Source organism: Mustelus asterias, chromosome 14 (genome assembly GCF_964213995.1).
Source record: "Mustelus asterias chromosome 14, sMusAst1.hap1.1, whole genome shotgun sequence".
NCBI lineage: Eukaryota > Metazoa > Chordata > Chondrichthyes > Carcharhiniformes > Triakidae > Mustelus > Mustelus asterias.
Window position 1 is genome coordinate 103,913,402 of NC_135814.1, and position 23,278 is coordinate 103,936,679.

General features: G+C 46.4%; 1 protein-coding gene across 10 annotated transcripts in view; it reads right to left on the bottom strand.

Moving 5' to 3' along the window:
• LOC144503931 (abl interactor 2) overlaps positions 1-23,278 on the bottom strand; it is a 140,816-nt gene that overhangs the window by 28,204 nt on the left and 89,334 nt on the right. For all 10 annotated transcript variants that reach the window (XM_078229072.1, XM_078229069.1, XM_078229073.1 and 7 more), the window contains exon 4: positions 367-464. In XM_078229072.1, the coding sequence (XP_078085198.1) occupies positions 367-464 (98 nt within the window). The remainder of the gene's footprint in view (positions 1-366; positions 465-23,278) is intronic.

A 23,278-nucleotide genomic window follows, 5' to 3' on the forward strand; every position in this document is an offset into this window, starting at 1 on the left:
CTGCCTCACAGCGTCAGGGACCTGGGTTCGATTCCGGCCTCGGGTCACTGTCTGTGTGGAGTTTGCACGTTCTCCCTGTGTCTGCGTGGGTTTCCTCCCACACTCCAAAGATGTGCAGGTTAGGTGGATTACCATGATAAATTGACCCTTGGTGTCAGGGAGACGAGCTAGGGTAAATACATGGGGTTATGGGGATAGGGTCTGACTGGGATTGTTGTCGGTGCAGACCCGATGGGGCCGAATGGCCTCCCTTTGCACTGCAGGGAATCTATCTCCTAAAGGAGCAGAGGGTAATTATGGAAATGGGTTCAAAAGACTTACAGACTGACTAGTCACTCTCAGCTCCAACTTGCATTCTCCGCTTACCCGAGGGTGCCCTTCCCCGACACTGGTGGGCTGGGGGGTTTCTGCGTGGGTGGGGTGCTCCGTGGAAGCCCACCCATCTTCATATTCTGGGTGCTGACCTGGAAGGCGACAAGCAAGAGGCGGATACGTAAGAAGACGGCGTGTTGGCTCATCAATCACACCAACACTGATGAGAGGCTGATGCAGTGGTTTAATTAGAGTGGGAGAGAAGGAAGAAAAGAAAAGGAAAGGGGAGCGAGGCCATGCAAAGTGTTTGTCTACACATTTTCTAGGTGGCTAAATGATCTTACAGAACAGATACAGGGTTTGCAATTTAAAATAGCAGAAAAGCAATTGTTTTAAAAAAAAACACAAGAAAAAGGCAAGTATGCAACCGTCTATTGGCAACAGACAGAGAAACAGCGGCTTTTTTTTCCGCCCATCATCATGAGAGGGACAGGTTTCACCTGAGACACCAACTGATCTTTCTCGGTAAATGTTGATCAAGTTGTTCCCCCCTCCCCACCAGCCCCCCGATCTGCAAATGATTCGATGTTGTGAAAACTACAAACAAATCGTAAACTAATGGATGGTCACAAGAACAGTTGATGCCGTTTCAATCACACTGCCGTCAAGTCGGGGGGGCCATGCAGAGGAGAGGCTGTGTGATGTTTGGATGGTATACAGGGGATAATGCATGGAGGGTGCACAGGGGTGAATCATGGTGGGTGCATAGGAAAGACAGAGAGTGGTCAGAGATTTCCTAACACCAGAAATACCATCTGGGGCTCCCGTACAACAGGGAGTACAGTGAGAAACACTCCAGGGTCAGCGACCCTCTCTCTCTCTCTCTCTCCCCCCCGCGCCCCCCCCCCCGCGCCCCCCCCCCCCCCCCCCCCCCCCCCCCCCCCCGCCCCCCTTACATCAGGGAGTGTGGTTAAAGACTCTCCTACATCAGGGACTGTGGTTAACGACTCTCCTACATCAGGGAATGTGGTTAAAGTCTCTCCTACATCAGGGAATGTGGTTAATGTCTCTCCTACATCAGGGAGCGTAGTTAAAGACTCTCCTACATCAGGGAGTGTGGTTAAAGTCTCTCCTACATCAGGGAGTGTGGTTAAAGTCTCTCCTACATCAGGGACTGTGGTTAACGACTCTCCTACATCAGGGAATGTGGTTAAAGTCTCTCCTACATCAGGGAATGTGGTTAATGTCTCTCCTACATCAGGGAGCGTAGTTAAAGACTCTCCTACATCAGGGAGTGTGGTTAAAGTCTCTCCTACATCAGGGACTGTGGTTAAAGTCTCTCCTACATCAGGGAGTGTGGTTAAAGTCTCTCCTACATCAGGGAGTGTGGTTAAAGACTCTCCTACATCAGGGAGTGTGGTCAGGGGTTCCCCTACATCAGGGAGTGTGGTCAGGGGTTCCCCTACATCAGGGAGTGTGGTCAGGGGTTCCCCTACATCAGGGAGTGTGGTTAAAGACTCTCCCAAATCAGGGAGTGTGGTCAGGGAATTTTGAAAACTGGAGTTCAGAAGCAGCATTGATGCCATTCGAGAAGTACTATAACCAGGAAACATGTCTAGCCAGTCTCCTCCAAGTGACTTCCGATTCGCAGGCAGACGGAACACTTATACCAGTGTTCAGAGCCTCCTCTGGAGTCAGTCACTGCAACTATCCTCAGTCACTGCAAAAGAACAGTGTGATCAGGACACAGACAAACCCAACCCCATAGTCAGCCAACTCTCTCTCTCACACCCACTCAGGCATGCCCGCACACAAGCACGTTGAGCAATGATTAGAAGCAAGAACCATGGCCCTTTTCTGAAAACCCTGATGCTGTAATGCAGCAACTGAAATGGGCAAACTCTCAGATTGTCTGATATTTACACCACGTCAGACAGGGGTCAGTGCAGACTGGGCTTACACAGACAACACTATTGTGTCATTTAATGTCAGAAATACACGTGATTGCCTGCCACACGTACGACTCGAGTTCTTAGTTCTATTTTAAATTTACACAAACCTTGCACCTTGTCCCGTAAGTGACTGCACTAACGGTAATTCCTTCAAGATTATTCATACAGTGGTCACAACTACATTTGCAGGATAAGAAGGAAGTGATTTATTCTATATACGTAATCACATTTCAGAGATAAATGGCCGTATCACACCATCACTAATAATCAATATCAAACAAATACCTCCCACAGAAAATGCATTTGTTGAGGTCGGACATTCTAATGGTTTTTCATTATTCATGACCAGCTCACTCTGCTTTCCAAAGCCAATCCTGTCCGTTCCAGTATTTGAATTTTCTTAATGGAGATCGGAATTGTTATTAACTGCTTTGAGCACTGACTCCACTGATAGAAACACTGGCTCCAGGCTCCCCAAGGGCACAGAATACTTCACCTGGCCTCAGAATGGAGCTGCCCCCAATGCTGGACATCTGGGCTTCAAGTATGGAAATACAGTTTGCAGCTGCAGGGACAGGGCGGTGCTAGTGTGTCATTGGGCTGAAGGTTTTTACGCACAAGCACTTTGGGTTGAGGGACGTTAGTGCCAAGTAACTTTGGCAGTATCAATCAGTCCCAGGATAGATACAGCACGGGGTTAGATACAGAGTAAAGCTCCCTCTACAATGTATCCATCAAACACTCCCAGGACAGGTACAGCACGGGGTTAGATACAGAGTAAAGCTCCTTCTACACTGTCCCCATCAAACACTCCCAGGACAGGTACAGCACGGGGTTAGACACGGAGTAAAGCTCCCTCCACACTGTCCCCCATCAAACACTCCCAGGACAGGTACAGCACGGGGTTAGATACAGAGTAAAGCTCCCTCTACACTGTCCCCATCAAACACTCCCAGGACAGGTGCAGCACGGGGTTAGATACACAGTAAAGCTCGCTCTACACTGTCCCCATCAAACACTCCCAGGACAGGTACAGCACGGGGTTAGATACAGAGTAAAGCTCCCTCTACACTGTCCCCATCAAACACTCCCAGGACAGGTGCAGCACGGGGTTAGATACAGAGTAAAGCTCCCTCTACACTGTCCCCATCAAACACTCCCAGGACAGGTGCAGCACGGGGTTAGATACACAGTAAAGCTCCCTCTACACTGTCTCAGGCACTTGCACCTGCCTTGGCTTTTATACCATAGAACATTCCCTATTGCACCAGTGTAACTTTTTGATGTTTCTCACAGCAGCTACCCCGTGTCTCTGAATAAAATAACAATTGAGTGTGAAATCAGCAGTTTGGTGTTGCGGGATCCTGCTCACTAGCAGCTGCATAGATGCTGCTCTAAACCCAATTGACAATTCCTTTCCTATCCAAAATACCCGAGAATGAGCTGGGCAGGATGATTCAAGGAATGATGCAGAAATGGTCCAACCTTTGACTTCTTTTTTTTCAAATAAAAATTGACATATATAGAATAAGCAGGATATCACATACCAGGGAGATAAATTCCTGCTAACTCAGCTGACACTGGGGATTCCAGACCGTGTGCACGCCCTACATTGTTAAAAAAACAATTATTCCAAGTTCATTTTGTCTTGTGTGGTTTCATTCTTTGGCCGAAAACACAAGGAGCTTTAAGAACTGAAGTGATTCTCAAGATGAGTTGATTGGACTGCAGAGGGGAGCAAGGAGCAAGGCCCAATGAAAGTAGCCTTTTCCCTGCTCCAGATTGTAGACTGTTCCTCACCTGCTAAGTTTATGACCTACACGTCTCAGCATTGTAACTACTTCCTGCCCATTAACTGGTGTGAACAGCAGCTGTACAGGGTCTACTGACATTGTTAAAAGGGGCTGGATGGATATCCGATCGGAGTTAGAGGCTGGCAGACACTAAGAGCGCTGCTTGTTTAATTTTCACAGAGGGAAGGCGTTATCTTATTCTTTCTTAAAGAAGGGAATCAACAAGTGGTGCTGACAGACCAGGAAACCCATGGTGGAGCAAAATGACTGGACGTGGTCTTTTGCTGTGAGGTTAATTGGGGATGAGGACAGAGGGGAACTCCATGTTGGAATAATTGGACATGGTGGAGATGGTCAAAGGGCAACTAACGACAGAATGATAGCTTGATCTTGGTTTCAGATAAAGCTCGGCACAACATCGTGGGCCGAAGGGCCTGTTCTGTGCTGTACTGTTCTATGTTCTATGTGTTCTCTTGATAGTCCAGCATTGTTGGGCTGAATGGCCTGTGTGTGTGACTCCAGCATCTTTATCTAGAATCCCTCCCTCACCCCACTGGACGCAGCGCCACAAGCACTGAGCACTACTCAGTACTTGGCTGAATTCCGGACTATTCATGAGTGAATTGAGACTGAGTGCCAGTGAATTAATCAACAGCAGAGGGCATCACAGTACAGCCACTACTTGTCCAATAAAAGCATGCACAGTTCCCAGTTTGGGTGACAGGTTTAGGTTTGAGGCAGCACCAGGAACTGCTTTTCTTTTGGTGCAGTTCCATTGTCAATATTGAATATTCCAGACTGTCAGTGGCCGGAGATTAAATTATCTAAGCTTCCTATTGATCTCTGCCTCTTAATGAAGTTTACTGTAAGCTGTCTAGTTATCTCTATTTAGCGTGAATATTAAGAGCTCAGGGCTGGAGCTCTGCAGTAAGGTTCAAGCAGTGGGGCCAAAATAGCAATATATCTGCACAGCTATCAGTCATCATCGGGTCCTGGTAACAGTTGGCCTCTCGGCTACTGTTCTGTCAACTGCGACAAGAAATCCAGATTCCCTGACAAACTGAACTTGTAATGTACTACAACAGCAGCCAGTAGCTCTCACCTGGAGGTAGGTTTCAGGGTATGGAATCACAAATAGAGTGGTACCATTTCCTTTCTGTTAACAGATGTCAGAATTGAGGGCAACTAATGTTGGAGCAAGAGAGGGAGGAATCAGACTAACCAAAAGAGAAAATGCTGGAAAATCTCAGCAGGCTTGGCAGCATCTGTAAGGAGAGAAAAGAGCTGACGTTTCGAATCCAGACGACCCCTGAAGGGTTTTTCCACCATTTTCTCTTTTGGTTTCAGATTTCAGCATCTGCAGTAATTTGCTTTTATCCAGGAATCGGTGTAAATCTGGCCAGCAGGGAGCCCAGACTGCCCTGCCTCCCAGTATAGTGGAGCTGGCCTGGGTAGCAATGTTGGAACATGGATAGCAAGATGTGTCCTACAGGAGGGTAATCAGACAGAAATCAGTGCCACGTCACAGGAGGAGATACTGGGAGGAATGACCAAATACTTGAATTAGAGATGGGTTTTAAGAAGGGTTTTTTAGGGGTAATGAGAGAGCTGGAGTGATTGAGAGGGGAAATTTCAGCATACGGGTTAAAGTTAATTTATTAGTCACAAATGGGCTGACATTAACACTGCAATGAAGTTACTGTGAAAATCCCCTAGTCGCCACACTCTGGTGCCTGTTTGGGTACACTGAGGGAGAATTTAGCACGGCCAATGCACTTAACCAGCACATCTTTCGGACTGAGAGGGGAAACCGGAGCACCTGGGGGAAACCCACGCAGACACGGGGAGAACGTGCAGATTCCACACAGACAGTGACCCAAGCCGGGAATCGAACCTGGGTCCCTGGCGCTGTGAGGCAGCAGTGCTAACCGCTGTGCCACCGTGCCGCCTCCTAGGGTTATATATGGCTGAAGCACGGCCACTAATGGTGGGGCCAAAAGGAAGGCAGGATACACAAGAGGCAAGAGTCAGAGGAAGAGAAAGCTCAGGGGCGTGAGGTATTGGAGGTATAGAGGGAGAGGTGAGAGGAATTAAGCACAAAAATGAGAATATTGATTTTTGAAGTGTTGGTGGAGCGGCGGCCAATGTAGGATAATGGTTGAGTTAGACGGGGGGGGGGTGGGATAGAATAAAGGCAGCAGAATGTTGGGTGAATTCGGATTGTGTAGGGGGGCCAGCCAGGAGAGCAATGAAATAGTGAGTCTGGACGTAAACAAAGGCACAGGATGCCAACAACAGTTGGACTGTGACAGAGATGGCACTAGTCAATATTATGTCAGCGGTGTTTAGAGAAGTTGGTCTGCGTTCAATCAACAGACAGCCCCTTCCCAGGGTGCATGCATACGTATACCTGAGAGGTCCAGAAGAACCTCTCTTATTTCAAAAGTGCCTTGGATTGCAGGGAGATGGCAATGAGAAAGCTATACCGGTTACTGAGCTACTTCCACCACATTTCCAAGCTGCCCACAGTCTGGCCTCCCCAGTGCCTAGATATATAAATGGGCACATACTGTGAACCTCAGATTTTAGATCATACACTTAAGTCAGAATCTGCCGCTCTCTTTTACAACAGAGGCTTTGGGCATTAAAATTCAGGGTCAGGTGTCTGTAAATTTTGGTAATGTTACAAATCATTGTAAAGGTGGAATCTACACCCTTAGGTTTGACAGGAAATCATTGCTTTAAAGGACAAAAGCTCTGCAGCATTTAACCACCCAGTCTGTAATATCCTCAGCATAGCAATAGGATGGCAGAGAAGCACTGAGATATCTTACCTTAAATCTAAGCAACCACTTAATGCATAAATGAAGCAAATGAAAGAAGTAAGAAAAAAAACAGCATTGACAGGTTAGTCGAAACCACAGGATAGGAGTACAAAAGGAATCAATGTTAAAGCATCTGATACCGAGTCACATTACAAGTCGGTTCTCGACTGAAGCAGAACGCAAGTCGCGGCCGCAGCCTGGACTAAGGTACAACCCGCCCGCTCACAGGACATTAAGTGCTGACTGGCCATCAAAAGAGGAGACCTTTGACCACACTGCAATTACACTTTGGCTGTAAACCCACACAGAGAAGTGATTCAATCATCCCCAATGTTAAAGTCATGGTTTTCTGATCACACTTCTCCGATTCAGTGATTGCAGCAATGGTGCAGCTTGAACTGTGTGCACTGTGCAAATTCTCCACACTGTTCTGCTCTGACAGGGAGCGGGGCGGTGGAAGGGGGGAGTGCAGGTCACTTTAATCCAGACACACAGCTGCACAATCCTCCAGTTGCTGTTTGTGATAAGGGTCTCCTGTTCCATTCCAGATCACACAATTACAGCACATCTTATACAAACATTTAAAAATACCTGGGGCTGGGTGGAGTGAATGCGCAGAAAGAGAAACTTTCATTTCAGACACAGATAAAGGACTCTTTGATTTGATCACTGTGTACCTCATTCTCCCCGTGCCTGCGTGGGTTTCCTCCGGGTGCTCCGGTTTCCTCCCACAGTCCAAGCATGTGCGGGTTAGGTTGATTGGCCATGCTAAATTGCTCCTTAGTGTCAGGGGGATTAGGAGGATAAATGTGTGGGGTTATGGGAAGAGGGCCTGGGTGGGATTGTGGTCGGTGCAGACTCGATGGGCCGAATGGCCTCCTTCTGCGCTGTAGATTCTATAAATACTCTGGCTGAAGGCAGAATCCCCATTTGAATTTGGAAGTTCCCCCAAAGGCTGAGTGGGTAAATGGCCTTGTGTATCATACAGACTAGACAGTGCCATGGTCCGATTCTTGGGTGGTGTGGGACTGGTCAAAAGCTGGCATACTGCTGGACAAGTATCGGATCTCAGCTCCCCTGAGTTAGGGACGTGAACAAGAATTGGCCTGGCCTCCGGAGTTGGATCAGAACCCAGCAGCCACACCTGGAAAGTCCACACATCTGGTGAGAAGTGAACCCGTTTTGAGGCCCATAGTTAAGCTGCTTGAAACTCCCTGCCCCAGGGCAACACATCATGAATGACCAGTTACCTGTGGACAGCAATGCAAGGTTCAACATCTTCAGGACAGGAAGGAAAAAGTGGACAAGAAGTAGAGTCATCATCTGCATCTTCTAATGATTGATCCCCCTCCCCCTTCCTGTCCTTTATGCCCTGCATCAACCTCATGTTGTCTCCAACTTAGATAAACACTGAATTTGACAGAATGTTGCAGCATTCAGGCCCTGTGAGTAGATGGCACCACCAGAAGTCAATGAGAGGGTGGGAGTGAGGGATATGGTGCGAGGACAAAAGTGAGGGATATGGTGAGGATAGGAGTCAGGAATATGATGGGAAAGTAGGAGTGAAGGATATAGTGGGAGGATTGGAGCGAGGGATATGGTGACACACTGAGTGAGAGATATGGTGAGAGTTGTGATGATGGATATGGGAAGAGGGTAGGATTGAGGGGTATGGTGAAAGGATGAGAGCGAGAGATATGGGGAGAGAATGGGAGTGAGGGACATGGGGAGATGGTGGGACTGAGGGATATGGGGAGAGGGTGACAGTGAGGGACATGGGGAGAGGGTCAGAGTGAGGGATATGGGGAGAGGGTGACAGTGGGGGATATGGGGTGAGAGTGAGGGGTTATGGGGAGAGAATAGGAGTTAGGGACATGGGGAGAGGGTGAGAGTGATGGATATGGGGAGACGGTGACAGTGAGGGATATGGGGAGAGGGTGAGAGTGAGGGGTCTGGGGAGAGAATAGGAGTTAGGGACATGGGGAGAGGGTGAGAGTGATGGATATGGGGAGAGGGTGGGAGTGAGAGATATGGGGAGAGGGTGCGAAGAGTGGCTCAAAAATATGTTGAGATGGTGGACAAATGGAGGTAGAGATTTTTGATGACAGAGTGGGGGAATTGATGAATATAATGAAAAGAAGATGGGGTGAAACTAAAAGCTATGATGAGAAGGTGTGATTCAGGATACAGTGAGAAGGTGTGATTCACGATACAAACAGAAGGTGTGATTCAGGATACAAACAGAAGGTGTGATTCAGGATACAGTGAGAAGGTGTGATTCGGGATACAGTGAGAAGGTGTGATTCAGGATACAGTGTGAAGGTGTGATTCAGGATACAGCGAGAAGGTGTGATTCGGGATACAGTGAGAAGGTGTGATTCAGGATACAGTGAGAAGGTGTGATTCACGATACTGTGAGAAGGTGTGATTCAGGATACAGTGAGAAGGTGTGATTCAGGATACTGTGAGAAGGTGTGATTCAGGATACAGTGAGAAGGTGTGATTCACGATACTGTGAGAAGGTGTGATTCAGGATACAGTGAGAAGGTGTGATTCAGGATACAGTGAGAAGGTGTGATTCACGATACTGTGAGAAGGTGTGATTCAGGATACAGTGAGAAGGTGTGATTCGGGATACAGTGAGAAGGTGTGATTCGGGATACAGTGAGAAGGTGTGATTCACGATACTGTGAGAAGGTGTGATTCAGGATACAGTGAGAAGGTGTGATTCAGGATACTGTGAGAAGGTGTGATTCAGGATACAGTGAGAAGGTGTGATTCGGGATACAGTGAGAAGGTGTGATTCAGGATACAGTGAGAAGGTGTGATTCAGGATACAGTGAGAAGGTGTGATTCAGGATACAGTGAGAAGGTGTGATTCAGGATACAGTGAGAAGGTGTGATTCGGGATACAGTGAGAAGGTGTGATTCGGGATACAGTGAAAAGGTGTGATTCGGGATACAGCGAGAAGGTGTGATTCAGGATACAGTGAGAAGGTGTGATTCGGGATACAGCGAGAAGGTGTGATTCAGGATACAGTGAGAAGGTGTGATTCACAATACTGTGAGAAGGTGTGATTCAGGATACAGTGAGAAGGTGTGATTCAGGATACAGTGAGAAGGTGTGATTCGGGATACAGTGAGAAGGTGTGATTCAGGATACAGTGAGAAGGTGTGATTCGGGATACAGCGAGAAGGTGTGATTCAGGATACAGTGAGAAGGTGTGATTCAGGATACAAACAGAAGGTGTGATTCGGGATACAGTGAGAAGGTGTGATTCGGGATACAGTGAGAAGGTGTGATTCACGATACTGTGAGAAGGTGTGATTCAGGATACTGTGAGAAGGTGTGATTCGGGATACAGTGAGAAGGTGTGATTCAGGATACTGTGAGAAGGTGTGATTCAGGATACAGTGAGAAGGTGTGATTCAGGATACAGTGAGAAGGTGTGATTCGGGATACAGTGAGAAGGTGTGATTCAGGATACAGTGAGAAGGTGTGATTCGGGATACAGTGAGAAGGTGTGATTCAGGATACAAACAGAAGGTGTGATTCGGGATACAGTGAGAAGGTGTGATTCAGGATACAGTGAGAAGGTGTGATTCAGGATACAGTGAGAAGGTGTGATTCAGGATACTGTGAGAAGGTGTGATTCTGGATACAGTGAGAAGGTGTGATTCAGGATACAGTGAGAAGGTGTGATTCAGGATACTGTGAGAAGGTGTGATTCAGGATACAGTGAGAAGGTGTGATTCAGGATACAGTGAGAAGGTGTGATTCAGGATACTGTGAGAAGGTGTGATTCAGGATACAGTGAGAAGGTGTGATTCGGGATACAGTGAGAAGGTGTGATTCAGGATACAGTGAGAAGGTGTGATTCAGGATACAGTGAGAAGGTGTGATTCAGGATACAGTGAGAAGGTGTGATTCACGATACTGTGAGAAGGTGTGATTCAGGATACAGTGAGAAGGTGTGATTCAGGATACAGTGAGAAGGTGTGATTCGGGATACAGTGAGAAGGTGTGATTCGGGATACAGTGAGAAGGTGTGATTCGGGATACAGTGAGAAGGTGTGATTCAGGATACAGTGAGAAGGTGTGATTCGGGATACAGTGAGAAGGTGTGATTCGGGATACAGTGAGAAGGTGTGATTCGGGATACAGTGAGAAGGTGTGATTCAGGATACAGTGAGAAGGTGTGATTCAGGATACAAACAGAAGGTGTGATTCGGGATACAGTGAGAAGGTGTGATTCAGGATACAAACAGAAGGTGTGATTCGGGATACAGTGAGAAGGTGTGATTCACGATACTGTGAGAAGGTGTGATTCAGGATACAGTGAGAAGGTGTGATTCGGGATACAGTGAGAAGGTGTGATTCGGGATACAGTGAGAAGGTGTGATTCAGGATACAGTGAGAAGGTGTGATTCAGGATACAGTGAGAAGGTGTGATTCAGGATACAGTGAGAAGGTGTGATTCAGGATACAGTGAGAAGGTGTGATTCGGGATACAGTGAGAAGGTGTGATTCGGGATACAGCGAGAAGGTGTGATTCAGGATACAGCGAGAAGATGTGATTCAGGATACAGTGAGAAGGTGTGATTCAGGATACTGTGAGAAGGTGTGATTCAGGATACAGTGAGAAGGTGTGATTCAGGATACAGTGAGAAGGTGTGATTCACAATACTGTGAGAAGGTGTGATTCAGGATACAGTGAGAAGGTGTGATTCAGGATACAGTGAGAAGGTGTGATTCGGGATACAGTGAGAAGGTGTGATTCAGGATACAGTGAGAAGGTGTGATTCGGGATACAGCGAGAAGGTGTGATTCAGGATACAGTGAGAAGGTGTGATTCAGGATACAAACAGAAGGTGTGATTCGGGATACAGTGAGAAGGTGTGATTCGGGATACAGTGAGAAGGTGTGATTCAGGATACAGTGAGAAGGTGTGATTCAGGATACTGTGAGAAGGTGTGATTCGGGATACAGTGAGAAGGTGTGATTCAGGATACTGTGAGAAGGTGTGATTCAGGATACAGTGAGAAGGTGTGATTCAGGATACAGTGAGAAGGTGTGATTCGGGATACAGTGAGAAGGTGTGATTCAGGATACAGTGAGAAGGTGTGATTCGGGATACAGTGAGAAGGTGTGATTCAGGATACAAACAGAAGGTGTGATTCGGGATACAGTGAGAAGATGTGATTCAGGATACAGTGAGAAGGTGTGATTCAGGATACAGTGAGAAGGTGTGATTCAGGATACTGTGAGAAGGTGTGATTCTGGACACAGTGAGAAGGTGTGATTCAGGATACAGTGAGAAGGTGTGATTCAGGATACTGTGAGAAGGTGTAATTCAGGATACTGTGAGAAGGTGTGATTCAGGATACAGTGAGAAGGTGTGATTCAGGATACAGTGAGAAGGTGTGATTCAGGATACTGTGAGAAGGTGTGATTCTGGATACAGTGAGAAGGTGTGATTCGGGATACAGTGAGAAGGTGTGATTCAGGATACAGTGAGAAGGTGTGATTCAGGATACAGTGAGAAGGTGTGATTCAGGATACAGTGAGAAGGTGTGATTCACGATACTGTGAGAAGGTGTGATTCAGGATACAGTGAGAAGGTGTGATTCAGGATACAGTGAGAAGGTGTGATTCGGGATACAGTGAGAAGGTGTGATTCGGGATACAGTGAGAAGGTGTGATTCGGGATACAGTGAGAAGGTGTGATTCAGGATACAGTGAGAAGGTGTGATTCGGGATACAGTGAGAAGGTGTGATTCGGGATACAGTGAGAAGGTGTGATTCGGGATACAGTGAGAAGGTGTGATTCAGGATACAGTGAGAAGGTGTGATTCAGGATACAAACAGAAGGTGTGATTCGGGATACAGTGAGAAGGTGTGATTCAGGATACAGTGAGAAGGTGTGATTCAGGATACAGTGAGAAGGTGTGATTCGGGATACAGTGAGAAGGTGTGATTCAGGATACAGTGAGAAGGTGTGATTCGGGATACAGTGAGAAGGTGTGATTCAGGATACAAACAGAAGGTGTGATTCGGGATACAGTGAGAAGGTGTGATTCAGGATACAGTGAGAAGGTGTGATTCAGGATACAGTGAGAAGGTGTGATTCAGGATACTGTGAGAAGGTGTGATTCTGGATACAGTGAGAAGGTGTGATTCAGGATACAGTGAGAAGGTGTGATTCAGGATACTGTGAGAAGGTGTGATTCAGGATACAGTGAGAAGGTGTGATTCAGGATACAGTGAGAAGGTGTGATTCAGGATACTGTGAGAAGGTGTGATTCAGGATACAGTGAGAAGGTGTGATTCGGGATACAGTGAGAAGGTGTGATTCAGGATACAGTGAGAAGGTGTGATTCAGGATACAGTGAGAAGGTGTGATTCAGGATACAGTGAGAAGGTGTGATTCACGATACTGTGAGAAGGTGTGATTCAGGATACAGTGAGAAGGTGTGATTCGGGATACAGTGAGAAGGTGTGATTCGGGATACAGTGAGAAGGTGTGATTCGGGATACAGTGAGAAGGTGTGATTCAGGATACAGTGAGAAGGTGTGATTCGGGATACAGTGAGAAGGTGTGATTCGGGATACAGTGAGAAGGTGTGATTCGGGATACAGTGAGAAGGTGTGATTCAGGATACAGTGAGAAGGTGTGATTCAGGATACAAACAGAAGGTGTGATTCGGGATACAGTGAGAAGGTGTGATTCAGGATACAAACAGAAGGTGTGATTCGGGATACAGTGAGAAGGTGTGATTCACGATACTGTGAGAAGGTGTGATTCAGGATACAGTGAGAAGGTGTGATTCGGGATACAGTGAGAAGGTGTGATTCGGGATACAGTGAGAAGGTGTGATTCAGGATACAGTGAGAAGGTGTGATTCAGGATACAGTGAGAAGGTGTGATTCAGGATACAGTGAGAAGGTGTGATTCAGGATACAGTGAGAAGGTGTGATTCGGGATACAGTGAGAAGGTGTGATTCGGGATACAGCGAGAAGGTGTGATTCAGGATACAGCGAGAAGATGTGATTCAGGATACAGTGAGAAGGTGTGATTCAGGATACTGTGAGAAGGTGTGATTCAGGATACAGTGAGAAGGTGTGATTCAGGATACAGTGAGAAGGTGTGATTCAGGATACAAACAGAAGGTGTGATTCGGGATACAGTGAGAAGGTGTGATTCGGGATACAGTGAGAAGGTGTGATTCAGGATACAGTGAGAAGGTGTGATTCAGGATACTGTGAGAAGGTGTGATTCGGGATACAGTGAGAAGGTGTGATTCAGGATACTGTGAGAAGGTGTGATTCAGGATACAGTGAGAAGGTGTGATTCAGGATACAGTGAGAAGGTGTGATTCGGGATACAGTGAGAAGGTGTGATTCAGGATACAGTGAGAAGGTGTGATTCGGGATACAGTGAGAAGGTGTGATTCAGGATACAAACAGAAGGTGTGATTCGGGATACAGTGAGAAGATGTGATTCAGGATACAGTGAGAAGGTGTGATTCAGGATACAGTGAGAAGGTGTGATTCAGGATACAGTGAGAAGGTGTGATTCAGGATACTGTGAGAAGGTGTGATTCTGGACACAGTGAGAAGGTGTGATTCAGGATACAGTGAGAAGGTGTGATTCAGGATACTGTGAGAAGGTGTAATTCAGGATACTGTGAGAAGGTGTGATTCAGGATACAGTGAGAAGGTGTGATTCAGGATACAGTGAGAAGGTGTGATTCAGGATACTGTGAGAAGGTGTGATTCTGGATACAGTGAGAAGGTGTGATTCGGGATACAGTGAGAAGGTGTGATTCAGGATACAGTGAGAAGGTGTGATTCAGGATACAGTGAGAAGGTGTGATTCAGGATACAGTGAGAAGGTGTGATTCACGATACTGTGAGAAGGTGTGATTCAGGATACAGTGAGAAGGTGTGATTCAGGATACAGTGAGAAGGTGTGATTCGGGATACAGTGAGAAGGTGTGATTCGGGATACAGTGAGAAGGTGTGATTCGGGATACAGTGAGAAGGTGTGATTCAGGATACAGTGAGAAGGTGTGATTCGGGATACAGTGAGAAGGTGTGATTCGGGATACAGTGAGAAGGTGTGATTCGGGATACAGTGAGAAGGTGTGATTCAGGATACAGTGAGAAGGTGTGATTCAGGATACAAACAGAAGGTGTGATTCGGGATACAGTGAGAAGGTGTGATTCAGGATACAGTGAGAAGGTGTGATTCAGGATACAGTGAGAAGGTGTGATTCGGGATACAGTGAGAAGGTGTGATTCAGGATACAGTGAGAAGGTGTGATTCGGGATACAGTGAGAAGGTGTGATTCAGGATACAAACAGAAGGTGTGATTCGGGATACAGTGAGAAGGTGTGATTCAGGATACAGTGAGAAGGTGTGATTCAGGATACAGTGAGAAGGTGTGATTCAGGATACTGTGAGAAGGTGTGATTCTGGATACAGTGAGAAGGTGTGATTCAGGATACAGTGAGAAGGTGTGATTCAGGATACTGTGAGAAGGTGTGATTCAGGATACAGTGAGAAGGTGTGATTCAGGATACAGTGAGAAGGTGTGATTCAGGATACTGTGAGAAGGTGTGATTCAGGATACAGTGAGAAGGTGTGATTCGGGATACAGTGAGAAGGTGTGATTCAGGATACAGTGAGAAGGTGTGATTCAGGATACAGTGAGAAGGTGTGATTCAGGATACAGTGAGAAGGTGTGATTCACGATACTGTGAGAAGGTGTGATTCAGGATACAGTGAGAAGGTGTGATTCAGGATACAGTGAGAAGGTGTGATTCGGGATACAGTGAGAAGGTGTGATTCGGGATACAGTGAGAAGGTGTGATTCGGGATACAGTGAGAAGGTGTGATTCAGGATACAGTGAGAAGGTGTGATTCGGGATACAGTGAGAAGGTGTGATTCGGGATACAGTGAGAAGGTGTGATTCGGGATACAGTGAGAAGGTGTGATTCAGGATACAGTGAGAAGGTGTGATTCAGGATACAAACAGAAGGTGTGATTCGGGATACAGTGAGAAGGTGTGATTCAGGATACAAACAGAAGGTGTGATTCGGGATACAGTGAGAAGGTGTGATTCACGATACTGTGAGAAGGTGTGATTCAGGATACAGTGAGAAGGTGTGATTCGGGATACAGTGAGAAGGTGTGATTCGGGATACAGTGAGAAGGTGTGATTCAGGATACAGTGAGAAGGTGTGATTCAGGATACAGTGAGAAGGTGTGATTCAGGATACAGTGAGAAGGTGTGATTCAGGATACAGTGAGAAGGTGTGATTCGGGATACAGTGAGAAGGTGTGATTCGGGATACAGCGAGAAGGTGTGATTCAGGATACAGCGAGAAGATGTGATTCAGGATACAGTGAGAAGGTGTGATTCAGGATACTGTGAGAAGGTGTGATTCAGGATACAGTGAGAAGGTGTGATTCAGGATACAGTGAGAAGGTGTGATTCACAATACTGTGAGAAGGTGTGATTCAGGATACAGTGAGAAGGTGTGATTCAGGATACAGTGAGAAGGTGTGATTCGGGATACAGTGAGAAGGTGTGATTCAGGATACAGTGAGAAGGTGTGATTCGGGATACAGCGAGAAGGTGTGATTCAGGATACAGTGAGAAGGTGTGATTCAGGATACAAACAGAAGGTGTGATTCGGGATACAGTGAGAAGGTGTGATTCGGGATACAGTGAGAAGGTGTGATTCAGGATACAGTGAGAAGGTGTGATTCAGGATACTGTGAGAAGGTGTGATTCGGGATACAGTGAGAAGGTGTGATTCAGGATACTGTGAGAAGGTGTGATTCAGGATACAGTGAGAAGGTGTGATTCAGGATACAGTGAGAAGGTGTGATTCGGGATACAGTGAGAAGGTGTGATTCAGGATACAGTGAGAAGGTGTGATTCGGGATACAGTGAGAAGGTGTGATTCAGGATACAAACAGAAGGTGTGATTCGGGATACAGTGAGAAGATGTGATTCAGGATACAGTGAGAAGGTGTGATTCAGGATACAGTGAGAAGGTGTGATTCAGGATACAGTGAGAAGGTGTGATTCAGGATACTGTGAGAAGGTGTGATTCTGGACACAGTGAGAAGGTGTGATTCAGGATACAGTGAGAAGGTGTGATTCAGGATACTGTGAGAAGGTGTAATTCAGGATACTGTGAGAAGGTGTGATTCAGGATACAGTGAGAAGGTGTGATTCAGGATACAGTGAGAAGGTGTGATTCAGGATACTGTGAGAAGGTGTGATTCTGGATACAGTGAGAAGGTGTGATTCGGGATACAGTGAGAAGGTGTGATTCAGGATACAGTGAGAAGGTGTGATTCAGGATACAGTGAGAAGGTGTGATTCAGGATACAGTGAGAAGGTGTGATTCACGATACTGTGAGAAGGTGTGATTCAGGATACAGTGAGAAGGTGTGATTCAGGATACAGTGAGAAGGTGTGATTCGGGATACAGTGAGAAGGTGTGATTCGGGATACAGTGAGAAGGTGTGATTCGGGATACAGTGAGAAGGTGTGATTCAGGATACAGTGAGAAGGTGTGATTCGGGATACAGTGAGAAGGTGTGATTCGGGATACAGTGAGAAGGTGTGATTCGGGATACAGTGAGAAGGTGTGATTCAGGATACAGTGAGAAGGTGTGATTCAGGATACAAACAGAAGGTGTGATTCGGGATACAGTGAGAAGGTGTGATTCAGGATACAAACAGAAGGTGTGATTCGGGATACAGTTAGAAGGTGTGATTCGGGATACAGCGAGAAGGTGTGATTCAGGATACAGTGAGAATGTGTGATTCAGGATACAGTGAGAAGGTGTGATTCAGGATACTGTGAGAAGGTGTGATTCAGGATACAGTGAGAAGGTGTGATTCAGGATACAGTGAGAAGGTGTGATTCACAATACTGTGAGAAGGTGTGATTCAGGATACAGTGAGAAGGTGTGATTCAGGATACAGTGAGAAGGTGTGATTCGGGATACAGTGAGAAGGTGTGATTCAGGATACAGTGAGAAGGTGTGATTCGGGATACACCGAGAAGGTGTGATTCAGGATACAGTGAGAAGGTGTGATTCAGGATACAAACAGAAGGTGTGATTCGGGATACAGTGAGAAGGTGTGATTCGGGATACAGTGAGAAGGTGTGATTCAGGATACAGTGAGAAGGTGTGATTCAGGATACTGTGAGAAGGTGTGATTCGGGATACAGTGAGAAGGTGTGATTCAGGATACTGTGAGAAGGTGTGATTCAGGATACAGTGAGAAGGTGTGATTCAGGATACAGTGAGAAGGTGTGATTCGGGATACAGTGAGAAGGTGTGATTCAGGATACAGTGAGAAGGTGTGATTCGGGATACAGTGAGAAGGTGTGATTCAGGATACAAACAGAAGGTGTGATTCGGGATACAGTGAGAAGGTGTGATTCAGGATACAGTGAGAAGGTGTGATTCAGGATACAGTGAGAAGGTGTGATTCAGGATACTGTGAGAAGGTGTGATTCTGGATACAGTGAGAAGGTGTGATTCAGGATACAGTGAGAAGGTGTGATTCAGGATACTGTGAGAAGGTGTGATTCAGGATACAGTGAGAAGGTGTGATTCAGGATACAGTGAGAAGGTGTGATTCAGGATACAGTGAGAAGGTGTGATTCAGGATACAGTGAGAAGGTGTGATTCGGGATACAGTGAGAAGGTGTGATTCAGGATACAGTGAGAAGGTGTGATTCAGGATACAGTGAGAAGGTGTGATTCAGGATACAGTGAGAAGGTGTGATTCACGATACTGTGAGAAGGTGTGATTCAGGATACAGTGAGAAGGTGTGATTCAGGATACAGTGAGAAGGTGTGATTCGGGATACAGTGAGAAGGTGTGATTCGGGATACAGTGAGAAGGTGTGATTCGGGATACAGTGAGAAGGTGTGATTCAGGATGCAGTGAGAAGGTGTGATTCGGGATACAGTGAGAAGGTGTGATTCGGGATACAGTGAGAAGGTGTGATTCGGGATACAGTGAGAAGGTGTGATTCAGGATACAGTGAGAAGGTGTGATTCAGGATACAAACAGAAGGTGTGATTCGGGATACAGTGAGAAGGTGTGATTCAGGATACAAACAGAAGGTGTGATTCGGGATACAGTGAGAAGGTGTGATTCACGATACTGTGAGAAGGTGTGATTCAGGATACAGTGAGAAGGTGTGATTCGGGATACAGTGAGAAGGTGTGATTCGGGATACAGTGAGAAGGTGTGATTCAGGATACAGTGAGAAGGTGTGATTCAGGATACAGTGAGAAGGTGTGATTCAGGATACAGTGAGAAGGTGTGATTCGGGATACAGTGAGAAGGTGTGATTCGGGATACAGCGAGAAGGTGTGATTCAGGATACAGTGAGAAGGTGTGATTCAGGATACAGTGAGAAGGTGTGATTCAGGATACTGTGAGAAGGTGTGATTCAGGATACAGTGAGAAGGTGTGATTCAGGATACAGTGAGAAGGTGTGATTCACAATACTGTGAGAAGGTGTGATTCAGGATACAGTGAGAAGGTGTGATTCAGGATACAGTGAGAAGGTGTGATTCGGGATACAGTGAGAAGGTGTGATTCAGGATACAGTCAGAAGGTGTGATTCGGGATACAGCGAGAAGGTGTGATTCAGGATACAGTGAGAAGGTGTGATTCAGGATACAAACAGAAGGTGTGATTCGGGATACAGTGAGAAGGTGTGATTCGGGATACAGTGAGAAGGTGTGATTCAGGATACAGTGAGAAGGTGTGATTCAGGATACTGTGAGAAGGTGTGATTCGGGATACAGTGAGAAGATGTGATTCAGGATACTGTGAGAAGGTGTGATTCAGGATACAGTGAGAAGGTGTGATTCAGGATACAGTGAGAAGGTGTGATTCGGGATACAGTGAGAAGGTGTGATTCAGGATACAGTGAGAAGGTGTGATTCAGGATACAGTGAGAAGGTGTGATTCAGGATACAGTGAGAAGGTGTGATTCACGATACTGTGAGAAGGTGTGATTCCGGATACAAACAGAAGGTGTGATTCAGGATACAAACAGAAGGTGTGATTCAGGATACAGTGAGAAGGTGTGATTCGGGATACAGTGAGAAGGTGTGATTCAGGATACAGTGTGAAGGTGTGATTCAGGATACAGCGAGAAGGTGTGATTCGGGATACAGTGAGAAGGTGTGATTCAGGATACAGTGAGAAGGTGTGATTCACGATACTGTGAGAAGGTGTGATTCAGGATACAGTGAGAAGGTGTGATTCAGGATACTGTGAGAAGGTGTGATTCAGGATACAGTGAGAAGGTGTGATTCACGATACTGTGAGAAGGTGTGATTCAGGATACAGTGAGAAGGTGTGATTCACGATACTGTGAGAAGGTGTGATTCACGATACTGTGAGAAGGTGTGATTCAGGATACAGTGAGAAGGTGTGATTCTGGATACAGTGAGAAGGTGTGATTCACGATACTGTGAGAAGATAGGTAGTTGGGGTCAACAGAGTGAAATTATGGGCTGAGGATGATGGTGAGAATCCAGGATGTGGTGAGATTGTGGGTGGGCTGGGACTGAGGGAATTGAAGCTTGTGTTAACATAGTCAGGGTAGCTCAAGGAGACCTGATTAATGTCAAGAATTTCAGATCTTGGCTGTGGAAAGCTCTACAGGAAGGCAGGCAGGAGTGGAAACCTTTGCCAGGCTTTGTAAACCAGCTGCCATTTTAGTGAATAGTGCAGCATTGATGTTGGAAATAGCACAGGGCCTTGCTGCATGAACATAAGGTGCTTGGTGACTCAGTCTGCCCTATCTCAATTCTACTTCAGTTCAACATTGGTCAACCCACTTAGATTTACCTCAGCAGTAAACAACACTTTCAGAAACACACCAGTAGGGGGTACCCAGCACCAGGTTAAGCTACAATCACGAGATTCCAAGATAATGAGAGATAAAGCAGCATTTCTATCTTTTGAGAACAGCAGTCTGCACAGAGCTCACAGTGGGAATTCAGAGGGACATTTCTCCAGACTGGGAATCCGGAACCATTCAGCTAATCTATCGCACTGCAATTCACAGAGCTTACAAGATAAAAGGTTGTGTTCGGAGTCAATATTTCGCAGTGATTTCTCAAAGCTGTTGTGCCGACAGCAATGCAGGCACTTAATTCTAAATGCAGACAAGATTCCACTATTAATGCAGTGTCCAATTTTCACTGAAAGACTTTGGTGCAGGATTTGCACTCCCCAAGAACGAAGCCATGTTGAGCAGTCACCAGCCACACTTTCCCCTTGGTTCACGCTCTCTGTCTCCAGAGTGCTGACTTGATATCGTTCTGCAGTTTGGCCTTGCAGGAAACTGGGGCCCTCGCACAAATCGTGCCAGTCTGTCCAACCCCATTCTGTCATGATGTTTGAGGGTGCACTTCTCAAAGGGATCCATGGGGCAGTGATTAGGAACTGGCCAGCTGGCTAACTATACTTCCCTCAGCCTGATGGTGCTGTGGCCCTAGCTGCCAGCTTTTAACCCAGCAGAGCTCAGGGATGGAATCTGGGCCTTGTAATCTTTGATGTCACTGTGGGTGGAGCATATGCCCATTACCATTACCGTACCTTAAAAAAAAATCCAGCCATGATTCCTGAGTCCTTGCTGGCAACCATTCCATTTCAAACTCCCTTAACTCCCTCAAGTCCTTGAATGTAGAATCATATAACCCCTACAGTGCAGAAAGAGGCCACTTGGCCCATCGAGCCTCCACCAACAACAATCCCACCCACGCCCTATCCCCATAACCCCACATATTTACCCTACTAATCCCCCTGACACCAAGGAGCATGGCCAATCAACCTAACCCGCACATCTTTGAACTGTGGAAGGAAACCAGAGCACCCAGAGGAAACCCATTCAGGCACAGGGAGAACGTGCAGACTCCATACAGACAGTGACCCGAGGGTGGAATCGAATCTGGGTCCCTGGCGCTGTGATGCAGCAGTGCTAACTACTGTGTCACCGCGCCGCCCTATGTGTTGAAGCTTCCCAAATCTATGTCCCTCTTTGCTGGAAGACCAGGTTTGAATCCTTCCAATCAGGTTGACAGCATTGAAGTGAATCTCATGCAAGTTAGATATGACTGTAACAAAGGTAAAATATTCCTCCTGAACCTGTCTGCAGCTTTCAACATAACCATGCCATTCTCCTCCAATACGTCTCCCTTGCTGCTCAGTGAATTTTTATAAATTAGTTCATGGGATGTGGGTGTCACTGGCTGGACAAGCATTTATTGCCTATTCCTGGGGGCATTTAAGAGTCACTTGTAGGCCAGAACAGGTAAGGATGACAGATTTCCTTCCCTAAAGGACGTTAGTGAACCAGATGTGTTTTTCCGACAATCGACAATGGTTTTGTGGTCATCAGTAGATTCATAATTCCAGATTTTTAAAATTGAATTCAAATTCCACCATCTGCCGTGGCGGGATTCAAACCCGGGTCCCTAGAACATTAGCTGAGTTTCTGGATTAATTGTCTAGTGTTAATACCACCAGGCTGTCGCCTCCCATGCCTGCATGTTCTGAGGAAATAATTTCTCTGTCTCTATCCTAGTGAATCATCAATGTTTCTACATCACTGTCCTATTCTGCCCCTCATCTCCTGAAGGTGACTTTCATTTGAATACGGTTCCACAGGCAACCTTCCACCTAAATAGTTGTTGAAATACGTGAATCAGGACAGTGAGAGCCAGCAGGAAATTAGGGGGAATCATTGCCAAGTCCACTCTCCCATCCTCCCATGGCCTCCACATACTTCTCAGCAGGGGTCATTGGATATGGATCAAGACCAGGAACACTGGCTCATTCTTTTGCTGTTTTGTAATGCAGAACTCCTGGCATCTTGGGAGGAGATCAGCTGCCTCAATACATAATGAAGACCAGATCTGGAGCCCAACGATCTGCTCCCCCTCTGCAGATTTATGTACCTCACAATATTAAAGGGGGGAGGTCAGATTTTCATAGACACCCCCACTGTGGGTATTGGTGGAAGTGTGAAATGTGGAGCTTTCCAAAATTGGAGGTCAACTGAAAGAGGATGGGCAATGCTTTGATTTCCCATTCAGCATATTGTTCCTGGGATGCATCAAAACAAAAGCACTTCAATATAAACCTCTATGTGCTAGCGGACATAGCTACCTCTAACAGCTAATGTCTGCCATGAGACAGCTTAAATACTGTAATGACTTTAATCAAGTGGGCCTGTTAGAATATGAACTCCCTGATTAAGGGCCAAATTGATGGGCCGATCAGGGAGCCTCTTGCTTTGCATTTAACCAGGAGTGTCAGTT